The 13,120-nt window shown below is 35.1% G+C and overlaps 1 protein-coding gene across 1 annotated transcript; it reads right to left on the reverse strand.

Annotated features, from left to right (window-relative positions):
* Positions 1 to 1,153: 1,153 nt before the first annotated feature.
* On the reverse strand, positions 1,154 to 7,636 carry LOC113232033. Its single transcript, XM_026466658.1, has 8 exons — positions 7,491 to 7,636; positions 6,268 to 6,522; positions 4,212 to 4,480; positions 3,340 to 3,526; positions 3,143 to 3,242; positions 2,961 to 3,065; positions 2,193 to 2,348; positions 1,154 to 1,222 (listed from the first exon to the last, which is right to left on the reverse strand). The coding sequence occupies exons 1-8, from the start codon at positions 7,634 to 7,636 to the stop codon at positions 1,154 to 1,156; spliced, it is 1,287 nt and encodes a 428-aa protein (XP_026322443.1).
* Positions 7,637 to 13,120: the final 5,484 nt, after the last annotated feature.

Raw genomic sequence — 13,120 nt, forward strand, 5'->3', positions numbered from 1 at the left:
ACGAAGGTGGTCTAGTTTATCCCACCAAAGATGCTATCCAAATATGCAGAGTAGCAGAGTTAGAAATACGAGATATCATGATCAAATCACAAAAACTTTGCACGAGGCCGACATTAAGTAAACCTCTTCTGATTAACTTCTGATAAAAAAAGTAACATTTTAGATATTTTGTCAGCAGTAACATTTTCATTTGTCTTGCCTTTCACCAATTTGATCAGTCACTGACGGAAAATCATCTAGTAAATTTAATTAAGGCAGTTGCAAGTTCATATATTGACGTGCATTTTCATTATTTAAGTCAATCGATAAGGTTTTCTATTACAAAAAGACAGTTATATAATAAGCTTATATTATTTCAAAGACAATAATTTTAATATTTGAAGTTGATTAATAATTAAAGTTAAATTATTATTAAGTAAATTATTTAGTAATCAAAATTTTATAAAAACAATTTTTAATAAAGTACATGACTATCTTGTTTTGATATTTTTTCTATTATATTTATATTTCACGACTACTTGTAATCAACGAATACCTGAATCGATTAATTGAATGGAATACGTGTATTCCGTTCAATCAATCGATTTAGCGCGGAAGGAGGCTTCCCATCACTAAATAGTTCTCGTGAGGTCATGATCGATATATAAAAAGTGGTACGCTCGGTTGTCATACAAATTGCTGTACTTGCGGCGTCTATCTAGATATATATCTGTGCATGTAGTTCATATGAATTTTATGACTTTCATGTGAAAAAAGTACTTCTGACGTATCGATACCTCCAATGAAAATGATTTGAAATTTATTCATTAATAAATATTAAATTTATAAATAATAAAAATATTTAGTAATTATGAATATTGAATAAGTCCGTGTAATAAAATAAATTATTGTAATAACAGTGTAATACTTATTATTATATTAAGAATAGGCTTATAATTTCCAAGTAAGAATCCATACTTGAATCCATATATTTCCATATTTTTTGTGATTTTTTATGACTACTGTTACTCGATTACGACGAAGTCAAAAGTGATATAATTTTCTTGGAATTTTGTTTCACCGTTTCGTCGTTATTTTTTACTGCAAATGAAACCCATGATACAAAAATCAAGTAAAGTGCTAATTTCATTCTTATTGCGCCATGGTCTTGTACTTATTTAGCACCTCCCCCTATATTTGTCTGTCGCAGCATGTTGAACATTGAATAAGCCCCGGCCATTTTCTGGAAGATCATAATTCACTCAAAAAGCATTTTCAATGACTCAACGTGGGGTAGACGGAAATCACAATTCGTTACACTTGATTTATCAAGTGAATCACATAAGACAAAAAGTCTTAGCTGAGTTCGTCAAGATCACAAAAACTATAAGTAACTATAATAAGGTACGCAGCAGTGCGGCCCATATGCACATGGGCACGTCCAACCCATATGCGAACACATACATTCGCATAATAATAAAAGGCGCGTTAGACGACCAACGCTATGCTACGTGAATGCGTCGCGAAACTATGCGAATGTATGCGTACTAGATATGAGCGCCGCGTCGGCACGCCCCGCTGCCGCCGACAAATGCAATCGGCGCGCCGTTCAGTTCAGTTCAGGCGCTCCGATCGTACGCACGCGCACGCTTCCATATTGTATGTGCGTAGTGAAAATGGCGACGCCACAAATTGACATTTCTAAGATAAAACTTAGTGACTTTGTATTCGAAGATGTTTTGTTTAAAACATTAATTTGTCAATTTCTGGTGTCGCTATTTTCACTACGCGTACACAATAGGGAAGCGTGTACGTGCGTACAATCGGAGTGTCTAATCGAACTGATAAAAATTTGATTACTATAGTAAGTACGTTATTTTATTTTTCCTTTGAAAAAATATTTGTATAACGGTTGTAAAAACAAGCACCGTTATACAAATATGTTTCATGGTCGCCACAAACAGTGATCTTCGCGCTCGCAACGTCGGAACGCTGCCGCCGCCGCTGACACATTTTCGTCGGCGTGCCGCCTCTGGTTGGTCTATTATCGGCGCTCATGGGCAGTGGGGGTGCAACACATAGCCGTGCTGCTGCGTATGCATGCAGTTACCATACTTGTTTTGTTATACTTCGCAAAAATGATGCATAAAAATCATGTATACGACTATTATCACAAAACTTGTTGTTCTTAATTTTAATAAATCACTACTTACACTTGAAAATGTTTGTAAAGAGATATCTTCGAAGCCCGGGGCTTGCAGTGGAAGCGGTCTTTGACAGCGCTGCATGATCAGCACAAAGTACGGTCTTATGAAACAGGAGGAATCCCATAACGGTGTATCCCAGCACGCGTCACATATCGACCGTATCTGGAATAGCATTCAAAATATAGATAATAAGACCTGCAATTTTTAAGCTACATATAAGATAATATAATATGCTTTTATAAAAGCATAGAAGAATGTATTATAATGACGTCTTAGAGTGAATATCTCGTAAGTGACTTATGTAATTTTTCAAGAAGAAAAATGTTGTGTAAAATATAATAAACACAATAATGTTTTGTAGTTAGCAATTTAATTAGGTAAATTATACCTCTTTCGGATGCTATGTTAGTTTAATGATATATTTAAGCAAGAGGTTTATATTTTAATAAAAATCGTGTAAAAGTGACAAACTGTGAAATGTTTTCACTCTTAGCAGATTCATTGGAGCTACCTAAAAGAGCATGCAATGCATAAACAGAATAGTGTCAAAACAACCGAAAGCAAGATTTGAATCTTGCTTTCGGTTCTTCTCTTCGGTTTCTCTTGCTACGGTTTTGGTCTTGGTTTCGTGTTTCGGTTTGTCTTTGAAGACACTTCTACTGTATTTATAGTTCTGTGGTTAGCCATATACTGCCACAGAGATTTAAACTTAGAAAACTTTTTACAATATATTTTTTCCAGGCAAAACTTAGCTTCATGATGTTAAATGCTTACTTTTATGCCAAGAAAAGTGCAAAGGTAGCTGGGTATAAACATCACGAGGACCGTTGTAAAGCAGAGAATGAACAGAACGGGGTGAAATATACCATTATTCAATTTCTGTAACAATACAATATATTAAAATAATATTTACAGTATGAATAAAGAATAGTATTAAAAATCACTGGGTGGAAAACCTCAGAAACTCCAAACGCTGTTAAACACACAACAGGGCCTCCAAGTTTTTGTTCGAACATAAATAATTTCTTAAACACTCCGGCAAAATTCTGCAACAAACTAAAACAATATTTAACTTAGCAGTTTGTAAAAATGTGTGTTGTTTCATGTGATGTAAATTAAAAGTTAATGGACTCATTCTGAGAATTTCACGTACTCGTTCATTGAGTGATGCTGCTTTATAATACGTTTGAATCGCGTTTTGAGAATTATGTCATAACGCGCTTTATCTTCAGGATTTTCGGCATATTGGATTCCGTCCATCAAATCTTCAATGCAGTATATCATTAAATCCGCTTTTGCTGCTATCTCCCTTACCCAAAGTATTTGTGTCTGAAGCATGACTGTTAAAAATGCAAGTATAAACATGTAAGTGAGTTGCATTTGCAAACTTCTCATGAAAACGTGAACTAACTTACACTTGTAAAATTTATAGAAAACGAATTAAAAGTTCTGTGTTTAGGGCTGCATTTGACGTGAGATGTTGAATGTGAAAATATGGCAATAAGGTTTGCGCCCTCTGTGGAAAAATGAAAGAATTTTTTCTTTTAATTTTTTTTAATAACGCACACACTCAACGTTGCCCCGCATTAGGGAAACCCTGTGTAGCGGATACCATAGATACACACATAGACAACCACAAATTACACCCAAAGTGACGAGAGAAATAAATGTAGGCCATACAAATATTTCTCCCGGTCCGGAAATCGAACCTGGGCCTCTGCGTGGCGGTCCGTCATGGTAACCGTTCGGTCACCGAGTCAGTTTAATGTATGCACAATGTATTTATGTTTTTCCGTTTAAATTGTGTTTTTAAAATTGTTTTGTCATTACAATTTTTGGTAGTTAGTCTGTGTTTCACTAGAGGTGCGAATTATGTCAATAATTTTTATAATTATATTATCTGACCAAAGCCATTCATTAACCTGAAGAATTTTACGTTAGAAAATCATGAATCACCTTATTTAATTGACTGTTCCCGGAAAAAATTTTTCTCATTTAAATGACTTCAGTCGATGATTTACTTACAGCTATAGACGTAAGCAACAGTCAAAATGGTCCAATTAGAAAACATGAACGCGATTTCATAACAAGGCGTTTTACTCATATCCAAATCAAATATCCATATCGGGAATAACAGAGGTCTAACACTGCCATCTCCAGGTTCATGGGTGGCAAGATGGAACACGAGGAGTAGACAGGCTATTATGAAGAGTGAAATGCAGCCACCGCTTATGAAGACAACAGCTTGTAAGCACATCTTCCATGTCTCCATTTCATTTTTGTAGAACCTTTCCCTAAAAATAAACTATTTGCATGTAATTATGTAAAGTATGAGATTCGGTCGGAGCTTTATTCAAATTGAAATTAGTTAAATGTAACAAACATCTGGTTATTCATCCAAAACTTATAATTTATAATATTTGCCAGGTATCGGGTAAAAACTATAAATATATATATTACTGTAATAATAAATGAAAATGGTAAGGCAAACGTAGCGTAAGACGCCCTGCGGAAAGATGGACGGAACTGAGAATGGTGGCCAACAGTGGCAGAATGCGGGCGGCACTGGACCGGGAGTTCTTTTTTTTAAGTAGTGGGATGAACAAGTCCTGCGCCTAATGGTACGCTACATATCTATTCTGTCCATAACAGTCCCATTAACCATTAGGCCCTCGTCTAGACCTAGACGTCTATGACGCGCTTTCTGCGCGCGGGATGAATGCTCCAGCCACATGCAACCGGGGCAGACGAACGTGTTCTTTCCTGCAGCTAACCACAACCCTGGCGAGTCCATACCCAAGTCCGGGCCCACCAGCGGAGGGCACGGCGGGGACACCCGTCGTACACTGGTCTTACCGGGGAGCCCAGTCTCCCCGGAACTCCCTATCTCTCGGATCGGTAGATAGGGACACTATAATCAAAACTAATCTAGAAAGATATTCGGCTGTCCATAGCAGTTGCAGTGCCACTCAGAGCCTTAAATCGCAAAGATCTGAGGAACACTGCCACTGGGCTCGATCACGTTGAGGCATAAGTTGACAAGTTCTTTGTGCCTGTAATTTCACCAGTACTATTACCCTTCTAAATCAAAACTCAGTAATGCTAACATTATTGCTTGGCGACTAAAATAGGTAATGTATATAACAAGGTAGGTAATAGTGTTCAGCAGTGGATGCGTGTAAGCTGATGACGAATACTTTAAAATAGAAAAAACTTAACATAATAAACATACCAGTAGCAGAGAATGAAAAAGTAACGAGAATGGACACTCTCCGCCCCTCCCTAGCTTTCGATACCGCACCACGCCCCGCACATTGACGGTCACATTGACTGAACGGCAACAAGGTTGTCGGCGAGCCGTTATCACGCTAAGACGGCTTTGATATTTGAATATAGTTTTCATTTATTAATTAAGAAACTAGTACGTCAATTATATAACATCATTGTATGTGAACATAAGTGCCTGACAACGAGAGGAGTTTCTTTCGTTTTCCGAAAGATGAATTGAGGTAAGTAAGAAAACTTATGTCTGAGACTTATTCTTCATTTATTTAGTGTATATATAATACAGATTTATTGTAAAAATATATTGAGATGTAATATATGTACTAGATAAGGGTTCTCGAATTTTAATTTGTTTTGTCGAGAAATATGAGGTGAATAAATTATTAACTAAGTAATGATAAAGTTGGACACACAATTTCAAATATCATGGTTATCTTATTTAAAAATACCTGTCCAAATATAACATTTTAGGTGCTTATAAATTTAAAATAAAAAAAACCTTTATGGTTTATTATAATAAATCGTCGAATTTTTCTCCATATGAACCGGAATCTTGAATCCTCATCCCAATCAGACAATATCTTCTTTTTTGAACCCGCTCACATTCTCGGTTTAAACTTCTTCATAAATAAAATCGATTGTTATTAAAAAATCGAATCCGAAACCCATTAGGTTAGAATTCGAGCTGTCAAAAGTTAAAAAAAATGGTTGGACTGAGTATAGAAACTAAAAAAAAAATGTGGATGTGTATACGATTACCTACTTATCAGTAGAATTTCATGAAAGTTACATATACCTGTGACTAGGCTTCGCAGTACTGACGTATTCAAAGTCTTCCTTCAAAACGCGCTGCAGACTATAGTAATTCAACATGTTACTCTTTATCTTTTGACATGACAAAATTAACAGGACGTACGCGAATATTATGAAATAAGTTCCTCCTTCAGCTATCTGAATGACATCCATTGTGATTATACCGTAGTATGTCCCGAGCGAGGAAACACTTAAGACAATTATTGTATTGTAAAATACAAACGCGTGAGCGTAACGGCTGAAATATTGGAAAACCAATGTTAGATCCCAGTAATAACTTTCACAATTTATCGTCTAGATGAATAAAAACACTTTTCGACATTAATTTATAATCGAGCAGAGGTCAATTTGTCGAGTTCTTGAGTTTTCGTGATTGCACATATGAAATGAAACTATTTTTTCGTATCCAAATCGCGTACATTTGTTTCTTTGAACAAACCAACGTTTCAGCCCTTTACAGGTCCTTTACAGGTCCCACGATCACGGACTTGTGAGATGGTGGTTATCAACCAGTTATGCGAATATTAATGCAAATCACTCCACTTTTATAAACATATTATATAATTACAAAAGTTATTAGTTAAATACGTTATTTTTAATTTTCCACAGAACTTTCCAATTTACGATACATACGTATTACGAAATATTGTATTTTAACAATTTGACTTTGTATGAAATTAAATTGATTATTCATTTATAAAGGAAATTAAAATACATTAAAAATTATTTGAAAATAAGGCCCTTAATTAATAACTTTTTAAAAAATAATATTAAGTGACCTGTCTGTAAGTCGTGCACCTGAAGGTAAGCTACACGCCTATCCTAACAATTGCAGTGCCACTCAGAGCTTTAAATCGCAAACATTTGAGGGACACTGCCACTGCGCCCGTCACCCTGAGACTTAAGTTGACAAGTCCCATGTGCCTGTAATTTCACCACCACCCTTACCCTTCAAAACCGGAACACATTAATATTGACATTACTGTTTGCCGGCAGAAATAGACACGGAGGCAGTACTACCCTGGATGAACTATTTCACAACAAGTTCTACTGCTATTACAAGGAGCTCTACTGCTACTGCATCTTTTATAACTATGTTGAAAATCTTGGTCATGTGATCTGTAAAGGGCTTGAAACGTTGGTTTGTTTGAAAAAAATAAATATACGCGATTTAGAGGTAACTTTATTACAAATTTTAATTGTTACCTCCACTTGGGTATAAGATAACTATCTTCTAAAAGAAAATAAGCTCTTGAAAAAAAATAAAACACTTTATGAAATTCGTACGGGTTAACGTAGCTTTGAGAATAGTCAAACTCTTTTTGGAAAAACGTTTTTAATTTTTCTATCATATTGGGATTTAAGTTTCATACACTTCAGTGTATTATAGTTGAATTTAGCCCTTTTTATCTTTTATTGACGCAGTTTTATTAGTGCCATAAAATAGGTTTAAATCATTAAATTAGCAAGTGTATTGGTATGTGCCTCAACGACTGCGCCAGCTTATTGCAAACGTTCAGTTTTATAGGGTCTTTTAAAAATTACGACATGCTCAACTATTAGAACTTAATGAGAAATATCGCTATGCCAGTATCAATTACTTGAATGTGCTCTCTTTCATTACGAGCTCTTCATATTCCACGTTTATAATTACGCCGTTTTAACTTTAATATTTCTTTAGGCCCCGAGGAGAACTGCGACCTTCATTGTTGATTTCCTTTTACCATTTCCTGGAAATTCATAATATTTTTTTTTGTGTTGTACATATTTTACGACGAATTGGTATTATTTTTTTTTTTGGCAAAAGCGTTGGTAGCTTAATGTTTTGACCTATCGCATCTAAAGCAGAGGCCGTGGGTTTGGATCCGGGTTCATACCTCTGAATTTTGCGGAATCTATGTGCGAAATTTAATTTGAAATTTACCACGAGGTTTTCGGTGAAGGACGTTTTCACGTCGAAAAAGATTCATATCGCTCGGAAAACGTATGAAGTCCCCAACGCAGACTATGACCTAAACCCTGAGAGGAAACCCGTGCCCGGCTGCGGGTCGTCTAAATCGACTCATCCGTAGAACAAAGACCTATGTGCAAGACTGCTTATTCTCAGGACATTGTACATTTCGTTCGCTGCTCTTAGCTGTGAATCTAAAATCGATCATTGATCGATTTTATATTTCCCATACGAAATAATACATAAAGTTCGGAAAACACCTATAACTAGGCCTTATTTTGAATAACGAGATTATGCATTATCCTCTTTTCGTTGTATAATCACATCGGACTCTGTTCTTCGGATGAGTCGAAATGAGTTAATGATAAAAACGCTTTGTCTTGGCAATAAATTAGTTTCGTTAAACATAAGGTACGGTTGCCTATTTGGGTGAGCCCTATGTCAAATAGTTCCCTTAAAACTTGAACAGCAGTTTATCACTTAGACTTTGTAGAGACGCGTATGAGAACAATTCGTTGCTTGCGTTCCCCGAAACTTAGTTAAATGTGAATATGTCACTCATATTTTAAAACTTTTGACAATATGACCCATTTGTGACTGTGGTCACGTACTTACTAATACTTCTGAATTGAAATGGTCGTTCGTATAGCGTAATAGTATGTGTTTACAGTCCATATCCTAAGATTTGAGTTCACATGGAAGAAAAGTGTTCAACAAACTTAACCTTTAACCAGTGACTAGTAAAATACATTTTGGTATGACCTCCTTATTGTATCCCCAGTGAACGACGTTTTAAGAAAGTTTTAAGCCAATTGGGTCTTTAATTACGTTGCATAAATACAAATTTCAACTTAAAGCTGAAATGCCTATACGATTCTGTTGAATGCATAAGAAGGCTCGCGCAACCAAAAGGTCTGCTAGAGGGTTAGGAATCGTAAGGCATCGATTGTACCAAAATATTAATCTAGTGTTACAGATTTAACACCGCGAATAAGGAACTGGATAAATCTTGGGCTTAAAATGAAACCTTTAGTTTATTTCAATTAAAAATAGTGATCATTATCTCTGGGACTTAAGAGGCGCTCTAAACGACCTTCGGTTTTTTCCCCATTCGAGTGTCGAGAACCAATTATAACTTGTAAGTAATCCTCTTACCTAGAACTCTCTGAATCGTCGCTAGTCGCTGCCCGCCACTCTGAATATAATTCACTTTATCCATATTCAATATCAGATCGCGCGACGGCGAGCGGCGAACAAATAGAGCGATTCAAGTGAGAATTATTATTGGATAAAGCTCGCTCCTCCTTGTCTATTTTCAGTGTTCACTAGAGCGTGATAATTTACGTGTTGTGCCCGATATTGTGCTGTGATAGCGCCTCTTATTATCTGTCTATTGTCGCATGGTTTTATTGTTGAAATTTTATGTCACTGCGAAACGTACGCGGTATTTTATGCGTGACAAAAGGAATTATCCTGAAATTTTATGTTATGTACTGCATACGTTTATTGCCAAATGAGCAAAAAATTGAAACATCTAAAAAAACTCTTAAAAAGTTCCATTTTTGCGATATTGTTAGTGACGTGAGAGACGTAAATTGTTTGTAAACCTATTTTCCGAGTAATTTTACACGTTGAAATCAGAATCGGTGGCGAAAATGCGAGAGAAGTAACAACAGTGGAGTGTAAATAATTGCTTTAGCCGTGGTGTTTGCCTCTCAGTGCTAGGCGCCACTTTTACGTGACTAAAATTTGTATGCACTTCCACAGTAGCCTCACAATTATTGTTACAGTACTACGTTAACCAAACCTTTTTTTGCAGGTTGGATAATTTGGTAGATTTATAAATCGTGTATTTGATTTATTAATCGAACATATTGTGTTCAGATCGTTCCCGCTGTTTGAACAGGAAGCTTTGGTCCAGTATTCTTTGATAAAAATCAGTAAATTTACATTTGTTTCCCGTAACACGTAGTTCCAGACTTCCATTTTCAGTATTAAATGCCTTAAGTTTAAACAACGTTTGATTGATCAAAAACTTTTATGCAATTTTGAAATTGGTATACTAAACATATGTATTGAAGATTTGAATTTGTAAAATGTAAAATGTTTTCGATGATAACTTTTTTTTTGTATTCTAGCCCTTTAAAGAATAAAAATGGAAGGTGACTCGCATTTTGTATCCGTGTGTGCATATTTAATTGTTAATTGTTCTTTATTGTTACTTCGTACTTCTTCCAGTACTTCAGCTGTCTTTTTGACCGATTTCAAAAAAGGTGGAGGTTCTTAATTCGACTAATAATGGGAACCGATTTCGATTATTCTTTTTTGTTGGAAAGGGGTCTCATTCAAATTTGAAGAAAATATTTCAGCCCTAAGGAGTGGCAATTAGTTGATGAATCCGGTTTATTGGATTTCACTCACTTTCAATGAACTTGGCAAATAGGTTGGCAATGTTCCACAAATTTTTGAGGCCGATTTTTTTTTAAATAAAAAATGTAATTACCTCAAGTTAGAATATTTATTTTGTAATTAATAAGTACGCTGGTATTTCCTACATCTCGTAGTAGTAATAAACAGTAGTAAATCTATTTACTATATCTAATCACTATGACTATTACAAGATTTAATTAATTTATTAAACTCCACAACACGCTTACCCTCTGTTTTGCAGATACGACTACCAAACGTATAGTAGCTGTTCCGCAGTCGCTTCACAAAGCGCTGGCGTAGGCCTGTCCGGTTACGCTGCGGGTAACTTGATAGCTTAGCATTCCTATTGTTCCCAAATCTAGCAAATGCAGAAGGTATGATCAAAGGTTTAAAATTTAGGTTACATTAATGAGTATTTGTTAAAATCTGTACACTCATTGTCATCATTGATCGAGGCTGAAAGTAGGGGGTCGGAATATTGTAAAACAGGGTATCCTAGTACAGGTTCCGCTCTCCCGCAACAGTCAAACACGTTGTCATTGCAACCTCTGTATGTACCTATTATAAGATCAATACCATTGTGATTGGAAATAAATGATTATTATTATTATTATTTTAGCCGAAAGTCATCCACTGCTGGACACAGGCCTCCACCATAGAACGCCACAACGACCGGTCTTGTACTGCTTGCGCCCAGCGGAAAAAACTTTCAATTGTCATCAGTTGATCTTGTGGTAGGTCTGCCCACACTGCTTCTTCCGCGGTCGTCATCCAAGAACTCTTGGCACCGTCTATTTCTGTTCTGGGGGAATAAGCAAAGCCATTTGAGCTTTGTAATTCTTTGGGCTATGTCGGTTATTCTGGTTCTTTTGCTCCTCAAATGCAAATTCAAATTGAAATATATTTATTCGTCAACATAAGTTACAGTAGATACATTGAAATACATGGTGATAAATAAATTTATGGTAACCATCGATGCTGCGCCTTAAGGAATACGAACTAAATAAGTAAATGAATATATAAACATAACGAGCATAAGAATTGTATAAAATTCAAATATACAATAAATATTATGATTCTACAAACTAAAAACATTTTGATTAAAATAATAATTAAATAATTCATTAGGATTCAAATACTCATCAATAGACTAAAATGTTTCATTAACAAAGTATTAAAATAAATTTCTTTTTTAAGTTTCCTCTTTGTAATTTTCAAGTTTATCGAGTATCACTTATTGACATTTCACTACATTGTGGATAAATTATTATTTCCTATTAAAATGTTTGCTACAAATTATTGTCTCAAAAATAATATTGAAGATGTGTTTCTATAGCCACTTGCATATTTAAATACTTTAACCATTTAAAAAATAAACATGAGACAACTTATGTTTTGGAATGTTTAGAAAATAAACGGTAAAAAAAGAAATTTTATACTTAACTTCTTCAATTCCGATCACTGGATATCACATGTGGCTTTATTGTATTAAGAGTATGATAACTTCAGTTATCTGATCTCATGCTAGCTAATTCCCTTTACCATAGGTGCCAGAGTAACGAAAATTTCGTTTTCTATACTGATTCTAATGTTAACTGGTCAACCGAAATCGTCAAATTTGTCAGTAAAACAATAATGTTTGTAACATTTTGCGTCGTATTGCCACTGTAGGTATTGATGGGCATATTGTAATAAGGCGTACAAGTACTACCTACCGGTAATAATTTCCTGGAGCGTCTTCTCTTTTATTAGGGCCCTCATTTTCTGGCTCATAATTTCGTGGGTCGAATAGCATATCATTATTGTTGTTTCTGGCGTTTTTTACAAGTACTAGGTATTAGTATTCTTGAGTGCAACTATATAAGGTAACATTTTAAAACTTCAAAATTAACCTATTAACTAGACTTGTTTGGCTTAGTGTTCCGAATTTACAAAAAGCTTTTTTTAATCTGTAATAAATAGGCTTGACACCTTGGGTATGTCTATGATATGTCTAAGACCACCAAGAACGCGTTAAAATCTTTATTCTAGGGAATATAGATTTTAAGGCTTTCTTGGCTACTCACTAAACGATTATCACTAATTACAGGTGTCTTACCATGGTATGAGTACTGTTTATTTCGATAATATAACAAATACCGGGAAATAATACCATGGTAAGAAACCTGTAATTAGTGATACTCATTTAGAAATAGAAGTTATAATAGAATGTCCTATATACTCATAGCGTCGTTATTAAAAAGTACACGCATTGAAATAGGTCTGTTTTTCATTTCTAGAACAGGGGCGTAGTAGAACTCATAAAAATCTCAAGGACCATCTTAAATCGCAATGACGGCATAAAAATATGCTTTACATTAATAGACATTTTCTTCAATACTGCCGAGAATCAATTCAACAATTTGAAAGCCTCTTTAAATGGGCTTTATTCTTTAGGAGCTTTTATTTGAAAAAT

The sequence above is a fragment of the Hyposmocoma kahamanoa genome, unplaced genomic scaffold (genome assembly GCF_003589595.1).
Source record: "Hyposmocoma kahamanoa isolate Upper Pololo Valley unplaced genomic scaffold, ASM358959v1 66, whole genome shotgun sequence".
NCBI lineage: Eukaryota > Metazoa > Arthropoda > Insecta > Lepidoptera > Cosmopterigidae > Hyposmocoma > Hyposmocoma kahamanoa.

Coding starts and splice junctions, on each gene's coding strand:
- LOC113232033 (XM_026466658.1), bottom strand. CDS start 7,636: ATGATAGAAAAATTAAAAACGTTTTTCCAAAAAGAGTTTGACTATTCT. Junction 4,481..6,267: donor ACTGCGAAGCCTAGTCACAG/GTATATGTAACT, acceptor GTTTATTTTTAG/GGAAAGGTTCTACAAAAATG. Junction 3,066..3,142: donor CAGCGTTTGGAGTTTCTGAG/GTTTTCCACCCA, acceptor GTATTGTTACAG/AAATTGAATAATGGTATATT.